The following is a 16,605-nucleotide window of genomic DNA, read 5'->3' on the forward strand; positions in this document are numbered from 1 at the left end:
GTCCCCTGGCCGGACCAGAGCGTCTCCTGTGTTTGGGCAACATGTGCCCAAGGGCAGGGCCCTCAGCCAGAGTGCTCATCAGGGACACGGGGAGCGGGGCGTGTTCCCCTCACAGATCCCTTCATTTCTGTCATGAACAAGTGGGTTTCCGTCAGACCGACCTACGGCATGGGGGCAATAACCGTAGCAGGTGGCGCGTTACCAGCTCCTGATCGGACGGCTGGTGCATCCACTCCCGTGGGGGGTTCAGAGACCGCGGGGGCCCAGCCGTGAGCATCTGAGGACATCCGTGCCTGAGGCAGACGTGCTGCCAGGGACAGATGGGGGGCTCCTCCAGGGGCAGCCTACAGCACGCCGCGTCCTTCTGGGCCCTGAGGGTCTGCCCCAGGCCCCACGGCCCCCAGAACGCGGGTGATGACACGCAATTCTGAAGACATGGGCTACTATGTGTAGCGATGGTGATGTGGGGACAGCTGGGCATGTTCTGTGGGATTGAAGGTCAAAGCTGGCTGCGCAGGGACGGGGCCCATCTGGTGGAGGCCTCCCCTTCTGCCTGGACCTGCAGAAGCCCCAGCCCAGCCCTCCCCATTCTGTTCTCTGTGGGGTCCAGTCGCTGCCGGCAAGCAGCCCCTGTGGGGGAAACGCTCGGCTGTCTGTGGATTGGAGTGAAGTAAAGGATGTGTGGTGGCCGGCAGCAAGCTGGCTGCTCTTCTGGCCATCTGTGGAGGCTCGGATGAACGAGTCCATGCTGGATGTGAGGTCTGCACAAAACCCACCTCGTGGCACATCCAGAAACAGTAAAGTGGCCTAACCCTGAGGACGCTGCTCGCAGCGGGTGCGGCATCAGGAGGGGTGCTAAGCCGGCCGTGCGTTCCTGAGCTGTGCTCTGACGTTCACACATCGGGGGCCCCTCCTCAGCACCCCCAGGTCACAGAGGGGGCTCCAGAGCAGCGGCCTCATCGGGGTGCCCGTGTAAACTGCGTAGACCTGGAACCCAGAGCCTGGGCTGAGCCCGGGCATCTAACTTTGTTTAGTGGCCGTCACGGAGGCTGGTCATGATGCACGCCTCTAGATGGTTCCGTTTGGGACCAGGAATCCAGAGACCTGTAGGCCTTTGTTAAGTGACCTGTTTCATTTTAGGCCAGTTTTAAGGAATCCTACATGGCTGCATTTTATGAATTCTTCAACGAACAAAAATATGCTGATGCAGTAAAAAACGTGAGTATGGACATCAGTTAACTTGAACGGACCTGCCCCCAAGTCGTATGCTGTTCCTAAGAAACCACTGTTGTAGAAAATTGAGTTAAAATTCACAGAAAACAGAAGTGACCATTAACTACTGTAAGGAGTTCAGAGCATCGTTCCCTTCAAAGTCCCTGACCACCCTCCACGGTTCTGGGGCTCTGTGCACCCCGGGGCGCCATGACCCCTTCTATACCCTCCTGTTCTGTCCACCCTGCACAGTCCTGGGACTCTGTGTACCCTGGGGCGCCATGACCCCTTCCGTACCCTCCTGTTCTGTCCACCCTGCACGGTCCTGGGACTCTCTGCACCCCGGGGCGCTGTGACCCCTTCCACACCCTCCTGTTCTGTCCACCCTGCATGGTCCTGGGACTCTCTGCACCCCGGGGTGCCGTGACCCCTTCCACATCCTCCTGTTCTGTCCACCATCCACGGTCCCGGGACTCTCTGCACCCCGGGGCACCGTGACCCCTTCCACACCCTCCTGTCCACCCTGCATGTTCCTGGGACTCTCTGCACCCCTGGGCGCTGTGACCCCTTCCACATCCTCCTGTTTTGTCCACCCTGCATGGTCCTGGGACTCTGCACGCCCCGGGGGGCTGTGACCCCTTCCACATCCTCCTGTCCACCCTCCACGGTCCTGGGACTCTCTGCACCCTGGGGCGCCGTGACCCCTTCTGTATCCTCCTGTTCTGTCCACCCTGCATGGTCCTGGGACTCTCTGCACCCCGGGGCGCTGTGACCCCTTCCACATTCTCCTGTTCTGTCCACCCTGCATGGTCCTGGGACTCTCTGCACCCCAGGGGGCCATGACCCCTTCCACACCCTCCTGTTCTGTCCACCGTCCACGGTCCTGGGACTCTTTGCACCTTGGGGGGCCATGACCCCTTCCACACCCTCCTGTCCACCGTCCACGGTCCCGGGGCTCTCTGCACCCCGGGGGGCTGTGACCCCTTCCACATCCTCCTGTCCACCGTCCACGGTCCCGGGACTCTCTGCACCCCGGGGCGCCGTGGCCCCTTCCACACCCTCCTGTTCTGTCCACCCTGCATGGTCCTGGGACTCTCTGCACCCCTGGGCGCTGTGACCCCTTCCACATCCTCCTGTTTTGTCCACCCTGCATGGTCCTGGGACTCTGCACGCCCCGGGGGGCTGTGACCCCTTCCACATCCTCCTGTCCACCCTCCACGGTCCTGGGACTCTCTGCACCCTGGGGCACCGTGACCCCTTCCACATCCTCCTTTTCGGAACGGACAGATGGAGTTCTTCTCCCTGATTGGTGGGGTGCTCTACCTCTCTAGAACGCTGCCCTGTTTGTTTTGCAAATCCTCTGCAAGTCCCTTGCCTTGCCCTTCCTGGCCATCTACTCCTGGGGCCCCCACAAATGCCTGAGTCATGGCGCCGGGGGACCCAGACCCGGAGTCAGGGACATGGCACACGGAGAGGGTCTTTTCTGGATCCTAAAGCTTTACTTTTTCTCCTGTGTTCAGAAGCAGTCACACATACTTACCTCTTAGAAATCATAAAAACCAGGACCCAGAATAGGAGGAAGGGAGAGGAGCTAGAGGTGCGCATCAGTTGATGGAGAGAATCCAGACGGGTCATGGAACAGTTGAATTAGGAGGGGAGGGTGTCCTGGGAGGAGAGCCCGTGCTGCTCACATTCCAGTAGAGGTGCATTCTTGCATCACCTGTTGACGTGCAGGTGGGCCTCCAGGTGTCACCAGAAGCCTGGCAGCCAGGTGAAGCAGCAGCTGGGGGTCTGGTGGGAGGCCGGCAGCTTCCTGGCTGCAGCAGAGATATGCTCAGGACCCCTGACTCTTGCAGAAGAACCCATGCTCCCCACATTCCTCTCTCCTCTGGCATCAGAAAGAGACACAGCATGACACTGCTGTTTCTGCGTGAGAAGGAATGTATCCAAGCGTGCCATTTCCCCTTTAACCATTTGCCGTCTTTCCCACTTTAGTTTTTAGATCTGATCTCATCTTCTGGGAGAAGAGACCCCAAGAGCATAGAGCAGCCCATCCTGCTTAAAGAAGGGTAAGGCCTGCGTCTGCTGCTGGGTCAGCAGGAGAGAGACGCAGGGGCGGTGCTCCTGGCCGTCCCTGCCATGAACTGGGGCATCTCTGCCCACGTGGCTGTGGCCTCCCAGCTCACAGGCAGCCAGACCCGGCAGGGGCTGTCCAGGCCTGGGCCATCATGGCCGCCATCCACGTCTCGATCCAGCAACACCGCGCATAGGGCATCGTGAGACGTGCTGGTGTAGGCTTTCCTTTGTGCCTCTGCCCTGCGGGTTGTGTGCGTGGAGAAACACCTGTCAGGCGGAGAGAGGGCTGGGGAGGCTGAACCACCCCTGCATGGTTGGCTCACTCACACCGCGTTCAGGACCCTCCCTCCCTCCATCAGCCCCCCACTCCTGAGGCGTCTCCTGCTCCAATCCCTCCTTGTTTCCGGAGCGCACCTGCCATGGCCCCATGGGCCTGCCCACCTTCTTACGGGCGTCTCTTGTTGGTATTCCCAGTGTGGGAGCGTGGGGAGGGGGCGGCTGCTTTGTTGGAGGTCTGTTGAACCCCGTGTCCTTGCCAGCTTGTGATTTAAAGTTAACACCATCATAAGCAGGGGCTAAACTTTTCAGAAGTAGAGACCTTTGCCTTTTGGTTTTTAACCCTATCACTTGCAGATACAATAAGATGTTAAAAATCTGCAGGCCGTGTTGGGTAGGACAGATGTGAAAGAAGCAGTTTATTTGGATTTTGCAGGTGGGACTTCGGGCTGTGGTGTGGGGGAGGTGCTGGATGTTCCCTGAGCCCCGACATTCACCCACAAACATGTCCTGTTCACAACAGGTTCATGATTAAGAGGGCTCAAGGACGAAAACGCTTTGGGATGAAGAATTTTAAGAAAAGATGGTTCCGCCTGACCAACCATGAATTTACCTACCAGAAAAGCAAAGGTAACGAGAAATTGGCTTTTTACTTGATTCTCACACTTTATTCTGAGGGGCCAGAGCCTTGCTTGGGGCCCTGATGGGGTTACCGCCTGCTTTTCTGGAGTAAAACGAAGAGCATGGAGTAAGCGTCCCATGGAGTGAGCAGTTTCTCACCACAGGACCATGTGGGAGACATCCGTCCGCTCTGGTGGCCTGGGTGGGGGTGGGGAGCCAGGGGGCCTGCGCCTCTGGGCTCCAGGCATGGGAGTCGGGGTCCTGTGTTGGCTGTGTCCTCCCAGATCTGATGTGGCTTAGATCTTGGTGACGCGGCCCTGGGAAGTAAAATGTGGAGGCAGGCTCCTCAAGACGGTGTGCGGCTGGAGGCGTTAGGGTCCCTGGGAGGTCCTGGTGCGTGAGGCCCGGCTGTTCTGCGGTGTCCCCTGCCCATGGCCTGTGTGTGGCTTACCCACCCCCCCAAGGTGGGCACCCTCTCACCCGCCCCCTCATGAGCCCTCTCTGCGGCAGGAGACCAACCTCTGTACAGCATTCCCATCGAGAACATTCTGGCCGTGGAGAGACTGGAGGAGGAGTCCTTCAAGATGAAGAACGTGAGTGTTGTGTCTCCACTCACTTTTCAGGGGTTTCTCCTTCTGCTCTCGTGCCCCCACCATCGCCCCGCCGCCCCTGCCCTCCTCCACGGAGCCCCATCACCTGGGTGCTTGTGAGCTGGCCGGAGGCGAAGAACCTGCCGGAAAGTGCGTTCCTGGCAGCAGCAGGGACTGGGGGCAGCTCTGGGACCCTGTGGGGTTTCTTTGAAACTAATTTTGATCTGGTTTTGAACTCACAGGAAAGTGGCAAGAATAGAGCAGGACCCCCCGTGTCCCCTAACTCAGAATTGCGGGTTGTTTGCATTTGTCCCATTTGCTGAGCATATTCCTTCATTCTGTCTTCGTCTCTCTCCACGTGCACGTGTTTTTCTGAGCCACGTGAATACTTGAGCGTGTTCCCTGACAACAAGGACGTTCTGGCAGAGAACGCAGACAGCTGCCCGAGGCAGGACCCCAGCGCTGGTGCAGCGTTACTACCGACCGCCGTCCACGCTGGCTGTGCTGACAGCCGTCTCTGCAGCTGTGTGTGTCCCCAGCCGAGTACCACGTGGTACATTCTCTGTCGTGTTCTTGATCTGGAACATCCCTCAGACTTTCTCTGTGTTTGGCAGCCTTGGTGTTTTCGAAGTACTGAGGCCAGGTTTTGTGGGCATCTCTCAATCTGGGTGGTAGGTTCAGGCAACCTGTTTTGCCAGGCATCCCGTGGAGGCGAGTGTGGCCCCCCCTGGGCGCGTCTTGTCAGGACGGCTCACGGTGACCGTGGGGGAGACACAGGGCTGTGTCCACCTCTGGCTCCTCCTCAGGCTCTTGCCCGTCCTCAGTGGCTCCCTGCTTCCCTCGTCCCTTCACTACTTTTTCTTGGCTTCTGCCGTGGAGAGCTCCGCCCCACGGGGGTTCTTCGCTTGCCTGTTAGGGCCACGTTTTGTTCAGGGCCGTCGCCCTCACTGCCCAGTGTGGCTGTGGGACGTGGCAGCGCTTCTGGCTGCACCGTCATTCCTGTCACCGGCACACACCGCGGGCACGCATGCATCCCACTCGGCCGAGCGCCGGCGGGGTTTCCGAGGGAGCCACCGGTGAGGATTTGGGAGCCAGGCTCTGCATGGGGAGACTTCCTGTGTGTTCCCACGGGTTGTCCTGCAGGGGAGCCCGCACGTCAGGTCTGCTCACCGCTTGACACTTTATAAACGGCACAGACCTCTGGGGACTGTCGGCACAGGCGGGAGCAAGCCTGGGTTTTCTTGTCACTGCGCGCCTTGAAGCTCGAGGGGGGAGGGAGGAAGTGCTCCTGCCCGCCACCATGGCCACCGAGGCCACCGGGTCAACTCTCGTCACCTCCCATGCAGTCTCCAGGCTCTGGGGGAACGTGCGCTCACACCGGACACCTGGAGGCCTTGTTCTGGGGGAGGTGGGGTCTGTGTAGGAAAGTTCCCTGCGGCCTTGCTGGCTGGTGGCTTTGCTTGGACGACATCCCTACCGAGGTCGGGTGGCGAGGTGCCTGAGGGTACCAATGGCCTCCTGTAGCCCCCACAGCCCTCAGCATGGAGCCTGATGTCTGCACTCTGCCCTCTCTTTCCCCATCTGGTCCCATCTCTGTTTCTCTGTTCCTGATTTTCCAAATACTTTTTATACTTTTGTTTCATTAGATGTATTTTATCTAAGTTATCTGCAGTCTTTTTTTAGAGCTAGATGAGGAGTAAATAACAAATAGTAGTTCAAACTTAAAATGCTACGAATCATTCCCCGGTCTTCCAGCTTTACAGAAGCTCCGACCTGTGAGGGTTTGACAAGCAGTGAGGCCTCTGCCCTGTCAGCTTCCCCAGGGAGAGAGTGCTTCTTCTCTCTTGTTCCAGACCCCGTCTCGGCCAGCAGCCCTGGCTTGGCGCATTTCTCTGCCACTCTTCCTCCTGTCCGCACTCTGGCCGAGGGCTGGTGTGGACAGAAGGACGGCCCGTTGGCCGGTTCTCCCCGATGATGTTGATGATGGGATTGCCCCTCCTGTGGGGAATGGGGTAAACCCCCGACCTTGCCACCCGGTGGCCACCTGGGCCCTTCGTAGCCTCACCTGCAGATGACCATCGTCCTCTGGAGCCCAGGGTTGCTGCCGGGCAAACAGTTCATGAAGCACAATGCCTGGGCCTCTGCCAACGTTCATCCATTGCCCTTACAGCGTGTTCGGTTATAGTACCGTATTCCTCAGGGGAGGCCCCGCAGCGGTCCAACCAACGGTGTAATTTGGAATCCTTAGAGTAAAAAGGCTGGTCTCTTTTTTTCCCGTCTCCTATGTCTGTCTTTTGCTCATTGGCACAGTTTGGGGGGGACACAGTGGGATGGCAGCCATACACAGATTTGCACAGTCTGAGGCCCATGCAACAGTGCATGTGTGCCCAAGGTGGGCCAGGGTCGGGGGCTCAGCCCCAGCTATTCACTCAGGAACTCGGACGTACAGCTTCTCCTCCCCGGATCCATCAACTCCTGTTCCTCCTCTCCGTGCACACCCCCTCCCCCTGGAAAAGCCCACCATCATCTTTAACATTCTGATTCCTGGCCTCTTCTAGGGCCCTCTTACAAGTCCAGCCTAAGAGCCCTCCAGGGCCCTGGCCTGCCCACTTCCCCGCTCACCCCCATCTTCTGTGTATAGCCTGGCCTGCTCCTGCTGGGAGCACCCGGCCCTCCCGGGGCTCAGGGCCTTTGCACCTGCTATCCCCCTGCCCCAGGACCTCCACTGCCCCAGGACCCCCGCTTCTCCCATCCCTGCTGCCTTAGGACCCCCGTACCTCTCGTCCCCGCTGCCCCAGGACCCCCATGCCTACTGGTCCTTCTGCCTGGGACTCTCCATCTTGTTCTCCTTTTCCCACTCAGCTTAATTATCTCTTAGTCATCTTTCTGACCTCAGCTGGGTCCTTTGTTTAGAAGGTTCTTGCCTGACTCTTCCTTTGGCGTACACAACCCTTACACTTTGTGTTCATCCCTATCCTTCTTGCTGGCTGGAAGTTCATGACAATAGAAACTCTGGGCCACCTGGGTCCCCAGAACCTAGGGCAGTGCCTGGTTCAGGAAGGGTGGCTGAACAACAAGAAAGGCGGCAGAGGCTCTGAGAAGCCTCAGAGGAAGTAACACCGACCTAGAAGGAGGAGGAAGAGCCTCCTGGTCAGGAGGGGTGGGTGCATTTTTCCAGATGGACACACAGCCCATACAAAGGTCCTGAGGTAGGTGTGGGGGTGAGGACAGGACCGTGGGCAAGATAAGCTCTGATGCATCTTGCACAGAAGGCCGCCCTGGCTTAAAAAACCATTTATGTAATGGCCACAGTGAAACGGCAGGGAGACGTACGGTGCTATGCCTTTGCTTTTCGAATGGAGCCCCCAAGACCCCAGGAAACAGAGTGCCTTGGCCAGGCTGACCAGGGGTGACCCAGCTGAGTCACTTCAGTCTCCTGAGTCCCCCAGGGGGAAGGCTGTGGCTTGTGGCTCTGTCACGTTCAAGGACAGCAGAAGCCCTTTGTGCCTGCCACAGCCCCTGGGCCTGCCCGTCCCTCCCCCCACATCTGTACTAAAGACCCTCGAGGCCCAGGCAGGACATCTTGCTCTGGCCTCTCTGATCCTCTTCCCTGTCCCCTCAGATGTTCCAGGTCATCCAGCCCGAGCGAGCACTGTACATCCAGGCCAACAATTGTGTGGAGGCCAAGGCCTGGATCGACATCCTCACCAAAGTGAGCCAGTGCAACAAGAAACGCCTCACTGTCTACCACCCGTCCGCCTACCTGAACGGCCACTGGCTGTGCTGCAGGGCCTCCTCGGACACAGCCCCGGGCTGCTCCCCCTGCACTGGGTAGGTCTGTGCCTCCCCAGCCCCAGGACCCTCCCAGCTGACACAGGCAGAGGAGGGGTCCCACAGGACCAGCCCAGAGGACGGAAATCAAACCCGAGCCAGCAGGAAGCGAAAGCAGAGGGTATTGAATATACATACAGAGAGAGAGAAGGACAGAGCCTACGGGAGACTCGGAAAGGAAAACTGCAGGAGTCTCCTCTTTGCTTGGGGCCTGGGGTTTTTAATGGCCACTGTGGTCTGGTGCATGTGTCCCCTTAGGCATCCAGGAACTGGTCGGCACAAAGACAGGGTCCAGATGTCCTTGATAAGTTACTCGTTCCCTCAAGCCTGGGGTCTTGGCCTCAAGGTGTTTGGAGTAAGTGGTCTTAGAGAACATTTATGACGACCCCGCCCGGTCACTCCTGTTTTCCACTGTGCTGGAAGACTCCAAAGATATCATCACCTCTTCGTCCCTTACAAGGAGGACATAATGCTACATGCATTGCAAGGCATGTGTAGAGTGGGGCGGAGGTGCAGGCCTAGCAAGAATAGAAGCTGGAAAAGGAGCAAAGAAAAAAACAACAGGCTTTTTTTTTCTATGGGGTCCTTTCAGTTTCCCAGTCTCACACCCACCCCATATGGCCAAGCACAGTTGTCCAGCTTGTGCACTGTACAGGGAAGTTTGGCCAAGGGGCTGCACTGGGGCTTGGCAAGCCGCACATGCACAGCTGAGTCTCCTAGGCTGTTCTCTCGATTGTTGAGGAGCCTCCATACAACAGAGCCCTGGGCTCACCCTCATGAAGTCTCTCTGAGACTGTCAGGAGCCCTGAGCCATCAAGGGTCCTCCTGCCTCTGCCAGGGGTCCTAGTGGTCCTTCAGGGTGGGTGGCAGTGAAGGAAGGTGCTCCATGCTGAGGAAAGATTCCCAGGGGCAGGGTGCTGTCGTGTTTCTTCTAGAAGAGCCTGGACGCGTTCCACCATCCTGCTCACACCCCCTTTGGTTTCTGCAGCTGTCCTCTGCACACCCTCTCCCTTACCTTCCTGCCCCACCGTTAGCTGGGCCTCCTGAGGGTCATGAGAGGCTCACCTCTGCCCCTTCCGGAAGGTGACCTGGGTCCCTCAGGGTGCCCCATGTGACCTGTGAGAACAGTGACGACTGCTATCTGGTGTGGGTGTGGGTGGGAGGAATACCCCCAAGCTCACGGAGGTAGGATCCGGTTTCATAGCTGAAAAAGCCAAGACTCGGGAAAATCCCTGCCAGGTCCTTCCCAGGAGAGGCTGAGCACTGTGTCTGGGGGCTGGGACACTGCCGCACCCTCAGGCAGGAGCCGGAGCCACCCCGGGCTGGGGGAGGAGCGGGGACCTGGCTGTCCCCACGTGGGGCAGCCGACCGAACCTTCAGGGCCCACGGCCCACGTGCGTCAGGAGGGGCTCTTTCTCTTCCAGATCATTTCTTGTCACGGCAAAACAAGCCTGGCTTGTTTGCTTGCTGTCTCAGCAGATCTTTAGGTCTCCGGTTCTCCAAGCCTGTGGATGGGCACTTCTCAGTGCTCGTGAGCTAGTCCACAGACCACACGTGAACGCCACAGCCCCAGCGGGGATAATTTCACTTCATAAGATCACTCCGTTATCTAATGACCTCTGACATCATCGTTCTTTCTGTTCTGGTCTCGCTGTGTTTGGGCAGCGGTCTCCCAGCAAACATCCAGCTGGACATCGATGGGGACCGAGAGACGGAGCGCATCTACTCCCTCTTTAACTCGTACATGAGCAAACTGGAGAAAATGCAAGGTAAGCTCAGCACACAGCCTGGCGTGTTGTCTCTCAAGGTGGCTGGTGGCTTTGGAGACACCTGGCTGGGGTCCCAGTGACACCTGGAGCTTTCTGCAGGGATGACCGGCCCTCGGAGCCCCTGTGGTCTGCGTGCAGTGTTCTCATTCATGGACTGAAGGGCGCTTTCTGCAGGTTAGGCAGATGTGGAGGATCTACTTTATTTTTTTTTTTAAGATTTTATTTATTTGACAGAATGAGAGAGCACAAGCAGGGGGAGCAATAGAGGGAGAGGGAGAAGCAGGCTCCCCGAGGAGCGGGGAGCCCGACACTTGGCTCGATCCCAGGACCCTGAGATCATGACCTGAGCCAAAGGCAGACGCTTAACCAACTGAGCCACCCAGGTGCCCCAGGATCTACTTTAATAACAGATTCTGCAGATAATTTTAAGATGGAATTTAGTTGCAACCTCTGAGCTGCCAAGTTCTTGAGAAGATCCTATGTTTAATAATCTCCCATACCCCCAGACTGTGTTCTCCAGAGGGACGCATGCATGTGTGGGGGGGACATGTGTGGGTGTGTGGACACGTGTGTGAGTGTGCACGTGGGAGTGTGTACGGGTGCACGCATGCCCAGAAGCTGCAGACACAATATTTAGGTAGCTTGATTATCCTCGACATTTAGCTCAGAAGAGGCGATCGTAACAGGAGCCCACTGAGAGGCAGATGAGGGCCCTTAAGCCCCCCTCTGAATGTGAAATAAAGCTGAGTGGGTCTGGAAATACACCGATCAGATACTTTTCCTTTTCTTTTTCCTGATCTAAGCCAGTATTATCAGTGGTGGGCCTCAGCCTGGAACTTACTTTAGTCCTGCTCCGGCGAGCATGCCGTGGTGGTGAGCCTGCCGTCTGTGAGCTCAGCCACTCCTGTCCTCCAGTCCCCTCATGCAGCCTCGAATGACGCCTCTGGATGCACACCCAGGCACGTGCACGATCACACATGGATGCACGTGCATGCAAGACAGCCGTGTTCACACACTTGAACACATACAACTGCACACGCATACACCCACACCGCCCCAGTGGACCCTCCCCCAGCGAGCGTGCCCCACACAGCACTTGGCTCCAGAGCTCCAGGAGGCCGTGCAGCAGTGGCCCTGGGGCTACAGCAAGCCTCAAGGTGGCAGCCCCTTCCCAGCGCACTGAGCAGAGTGACCAGAACGGAGGAGGGTAAAGGAGTCTTGGAGAGGTTGGAGCCACCATGTGAGATCCAGGTTCATGAAGGAGGCTGACTAAGCCTTGCATGATCAGCCACCTTCCAGTGACCTCTCTCCACACACTGTCTCCCTCTTGCTTCCAGCCTGGGGTCACCCCAGCGTCACACCATTGCAGGACCCCATGCCTCTGCCCCTGATGCCACCCTCTGCTCCCTTCATCTGGCTAATATCTGTCTTGTGAGTCTCCTCCTCTGGGGAGCTTTTTCTAACCCTGTGTATTTCTCTGTCATTGCCATGATAATCATCTCTGATCTGTTCACCCTCAGTACACTTGACCCTTTGAGAGCGGAAGCAGATCTTATTTACCCCAGTGCCTGATATGAAGGAGGAACTGAATACCTGTTTTCTGGTTGAATGGATGGACAGGCAGTGAATGACAGATGGGTGGATGATGGATGGATAGATGTTGGGTAGATGTTGGATAGATGATAGGTGGATGGATGGTGGATGGCTGGATGATGGATGGGTGGGTGATGGATGGATGATGGGTGAATCAAGGATGAATGGTGATGGGTGTATGGGTGATGGGTGGATGGATAGATAATGAGTGGCTGATGGATGGATGGATGGATGATAGGTGGAGAGATGGGTGGATCATGGATGGATGGGTGGATGGATGATGGAGAGACAGATGATGGATGGATGGTTGATGGCTGGGTGGATGGATGGATGATAGGTGAAGAGATGGATGGATGGGTGGGTGGGTGGGTGGATGAATGATAAGTAGATTGATGGATGGATGATAGGTGGAGAGATGGATGGAGAATGCATGGATGAATGAGTCTCCCTCCCAGTGTAGGAATCATCTGGACAAGTGTTCATAGTGTCAACATGATTGGTGATCTTAGAGTGCACCTCCACTTCCCTGTCCTCTTTCATGAAATGGGTTAACCACCTGGGTTAATCCAGGATCCAATCACACAGCCCCCATGAGGCAGTTAGCATGGGCTTGGAGCTGAGCAGGGCCTGGCCCCAGCTGCCATATGAGTCACCTCCACTGCCCTCCTCCCTCCTCTCAGGGTCCACAGTCCTCTCAAGCCGCAGATCCTCGCATTACAAAGGCGTCTGCCTCTTCCCCACCAGCACCACACGGGCAGCGAGAGTCTGTTTGTTTCTGGTCGCCGTTAGCAAAACCACAGACTCGTGCTTATTCAGGGGTGATCCCTTCTGACCTGCCGACGCCGGCTGTTTTTACAACAGCACAGCTCGCAGGTACGGCCAGGCCCCCGGACTGGAGCCTCCCAAGGACACGGGTGCTTCCACTTCGCAGAGGGTTCGCTGCGGCTCGGACATAAGTAACCTGCTTCAGGCCCAGTAGTTCCCACAAGTGGGGGCTCTGGGGGGGGGGGGTCCAGGCAGTTCAGCTCCGGAGACCATAACCCTGCGTCTTACGTAAAAAGAGAAAGGCTGAACTCAAATCAGCACGCTGCCCACCAGGCTCTTCCCTGCATTTCCTCTTCTGCTCATCCGTCCCTCATGTTTAGAGTTGCTTATCTTGCTCACGTCAGGTTCTCTTTTTCTTTAAACTTAAATCTTCTCAGTTTTCCTTTGTACAGACTTGTGAATTTTCAGTAAGAATTAGGATATTTCTCCTGGGTTGGAAATAAAGACAGTGAGGTGGAAACCAGAGCCTCTGTGATAATGAAACAGCAACACAGATGGGGCGAGGGGCCCCCGAGATGCTGGCCGACCTCGGCCAGGCGCTGTCCAAATGGCATGTCTTCCCTCCCGCCTCTCTGTGGCCCTGGAACAGAGGGCCCAGCTCAGGGGACAGGTCGGGGGTCCCAGGCCCAGCTCAGGTTTGGGGAACAGGTCGGGGGGATGGGGAGCTAGCTCAGGTGTTTGGGGAACAGGTCGGGGGTCCCAGGCCCAGCTCAGGTGTTTGGGGAACAGGTCGGGGGGATGGGGAGCTAGCTCAGGTGTTTGGAGAACAGGTCGGGATCCCAGGCCCAGCTTAGGTGTTTGGGGAACAGGTCGGGGGGATGGGGAGCTAGCTCAGGTGTTTGGGGAACAGGTCGGGGGTCCCAGGCCCAGCTTAGGTGTTTGGGTGCTTCTCGTGGATGCCTAGAGGCCACAGCATGGTCTTCAGGAGGAGTGATGTGGTCCAATGAGAAAGTCACGTGTCCAGCAGGTGGGGGTGACAGAAGTCCTAGGAAGCTGCTCGTGCAGACTAGCTGAGAAAGTGCCACCCGTGAGGACAGCTTCTTTTGCACCTTGTGCCCACACGTCCCAGCCACAGGGTGTGCACGTTAATGCTGGGTGAGTGACGCCCTGGCAGCTCTTTCTAAGATGGGGCTTTCCTTGAGGTGGTCTCCCCAGACCAACCCTGGGTGACCCCACAGGCCCTTGAGCCCCCCTGGCCCAGTGTCCAGGAACAGACATCTGCCGGTTCTGGTTTGGTGAGCAGTGGGGTGTGGACAGATACAGGTCACCCAGGAGACAGGCTGGTCAGAGAGGGGGCATCAGACCCTGGCTTCTCCAGGGCTCAGTGTTGGCCCAGCTCTTGGGAACGGCTTCTGCTTCTTTGTGCATTTGCGTGGGAACGGTCAGCCCTTCCCTGAGGAGGCTGCCCATGGAGTTCCTGCCCTGACCTGCGGCCCCTCCCAACGCTGCAGAAGCCTGTGGGAGCAGATCCGTGTACGACGGGCCGGAACAGGAGGAGTACTCGACGTTCATCATCGACGACCCCCAGGAGACCTACAAGACACTGAAGCAGGTCATCGCTGGGGTTGGGGCCCTCGAACAGGAGCACGCCCAGTACAAAAGGGACAAGTTCAAGAAGACCAAGTATGGGAGCCAGTGAGTATGGCATCTGGATCGTAGGGGAACTCTTGGCAAAGGTAACGGGGAAGGGACTGCAAGGAACTTCCTGGGGCTGAGCGTCACCCTGAAGCCACCTACATGCACCCATGAGGACTGGGGCGGCCTCCCCGTCTCCCTCGGAGCAGCCTTCCTGTACTCTCCAGTCTTCTGGACAGTGTCCCAGGGGCAGCACATCCCGAACCTCCTGTCTCCAGACCCTCCCGCCTCCAGATCCATTGCTTCCAAAATTAGGCTTTAATGGGCCAGAAGTTGCCTTTCTCTAGGCCACAGATAACACTTGTATAGGCAACTTTTGGCTAAGTCTTTTTTTTTTTCTTTGCTTGTCTGTATTTTTCACATTTATTACGAGGAACATATATCACATTTAAAGATAGAAAAAAAGTACTAACGTGCAGATGGGCACTGGTGATCAGGGCTGTGCCTCACTTTCTCTTCTCCCCCATTTCCCCTTTGCAGGGAGCACCCCATTGGAGACAAGAGCTTCCAAAGCTACATCAGGCAGCAGTCTGAGACCTCCACCCATTCCATTTGAAGCAGGATGTCCTGTCCCAGGACGGTGCCCTGAGCTGCAGCAGGAGAGCCGCGGTCTTCGGGAAGGAGGGAACAGAGAAAGGACAATAGGGCAGGGCATCCGCACTTCTGCAGCTCGCCTGTGACCGGCGCCAGGCTCACGGGACTTCTGAGGCTCTCCCCGGGCCGTGTCTGTGGTTGCTGGTGCGCTGTCTCCACACTGGTGGCCGGCGACCTGAGCTGGCCTCTCTGCAAGGAGGGGCAGGGACGCCGTGCTTTCTGCAGAGCTTGGGCTTCTGAGTCCTGTGCACTTTGCTGGGCTGTGGTGCCCGCGCTGTGGAGCCCTGCAGCTCCCTCCTTTCACACGCTCTGCTTCAGCAAGACCAGGACGCCGAGCGCATCGTCTCCCGTGAGCCTGCCTGCCGGCGGCCGCGCCCACGGGCCTTCTGGGTCCAGCCCTGACGTTGGTAGTATTCCTGGCTGAAGGTCCGTTTTGTGGCTTCGTTGTGTATCACCGCACGAAGGTCCCGGTGTGAGGATGCTCTTGATGATTTGCAGGTACGGGGTCCTTCTGCACAGAGTACCTGCGTGGAGGAGGTTCCGGTCTGCTGTCGCAGACGTGGGTGTCCCCGTCCTGTGGGCTGCAGACGCTGGCAGAGCCGGTGACGGGCCGAGCTGCGTGTCCAGCCCGTCCCCCTTCAAGCGAAAGTTGTTGCTGTTTTGCTGTCAGTGGAACTTAAAAGTAGAATCCACATTAGCCGCCCCTTCTGGAAGTTTGCGGAAGGTTTTTAAAATAGAAATATGCATTATTTTCAAGCTGTTTTTCTTAACGTTTTTAAAGGGCCGTTTCTAATGAGCTCCTTGATAGAAAGTACCTCGGAACATCTAGGCCTGTACTCATCAAAGGGGAGGGTGCACAGCAAAGCAACGAAGGGAATGAGCTGCTTCTCTTGGAAGCCGGTGGAAGGCCCTCCAGAGCTCACCAAGGGACGCGAAGCCCTGAGCTGTGCAGACCCTGCAGCCCCCAGGAGCAGGGCTTTGCTGGGTCTCTGTGAAGCCCCTAGAAGCTGCCAGGCAGTGGTGGGTGCTTTTCTGTTGGGGTGGGGGTCCTGACATGGGGCAGTCAGCCTCCGAGCTTTGGAGAGCACTGTTCAAACATGCAGGCCTTGTGCCCATCCCTGCTTTTATTTGCAAATACCGTCCTTCGGACTCTGAACCTTGGCAGATAGTAACATTACTTGTCACCAAGACGGTGGAGGGAAACATTGCAAAAAATAAACTTTGGGACACACAACTATTAGACCGCACCAAACTGCAATTTTTAACATGGATTTGTAACTTAATGTTTCTAAGATACTAATGATTTGCAATGTATTTTACTGGTCAATTAAAACAGATGTTTTATTCTTTCTGAGGACTGGTTTGATAATGGTGCATGTGGGAGATGGGTGCGTGGCGGAGCGGGGCACGTGGGAGGCTGGATGACATGCTTGAGTGGCAGGAGAGGTTCAGCTGTGGGCCTTTGGAGCAAGCTGGAAACCATAGTGCTCTGTGGGATGGAAAGATGTGGGGTCGGGCACTCTGAGTGCGTCCGAGCGTGTTCTGCTGGGAACCTCCAGTGAGGATGGAGACGGGCATTGGCC

At 57.1% G+C, this 16,605-nt stretch overlaps 1 protein-coding gene across 3 annotated transcripts in view; it reads left to right on the forward strand.

Annotated features, from left to right (window-relative positions):
• Nucleotides 1-16,371, forward strand: part of RASA3 (RAS p21 protein activator 3) — a 116,676-nt gene extending 100,305 nt beyond the window's left edge. For all 3 annotated transcript variants that reach the window (XM_036092946.2, XM_078070051.1, XM_036092947.2), the window contains 8 exons: nucleotides 1,141-1,218; nucleotides 3,208-3,281; nucleotides 4,088-4,194; nucleotides 4,696-4,778; nucleotides 8,398-8,606; nucleotides 10,272-10,375; nucleotides 14,245-14,428; nucleotides 14,909-16,371. In XM_036092946.2, the coding sequence (XP_035948839.1) occupies nucleotides 1,141-1,218; nucleotides 3,208-3,281; nucleotides 4,088-4,194; nucleotides 4,696-4,778; nucleotides 8,398-8,606; nucleotides 10,272-10,375; nucleotides 14,245-14,428; nucleotides 14,909-14,984 (915 nt within the window). In that variant the 3' untranslated portion in view covers nucleotides 14,985-16,371. The remainder of the gene's footprint in view (nucleotides 1-1,140; nucleotides 1,219-3,207; nucleotides 3,282-4,087; nucleotides 4,195-4,695; nucleotides 4,779-8,397; nucleotides 8,607-10,271; nucleotides 10,376-14,244; nucleotides 14,429-14,908) is intronic.
• The last annotated feature ends 234 nt before the right edge of the window (nucleotides 16,372-16,605 follow it).

The sequence above is a fragment of the Halichoerus grypus genome, chromosome 4 (assembly GCF_964656455.1).
Source record: "Halichoerus grypus chromosome 4, mHalGry1.hap1.1, whole genome shotgun sequence".
Classification (NCBI taxonomy): domain Eukaryota; kingdom Metazoa; phylum Chordata; class Mammalia; order Carnivora; family Phocidae; genus Halichoerus; species Halichoerus grypus.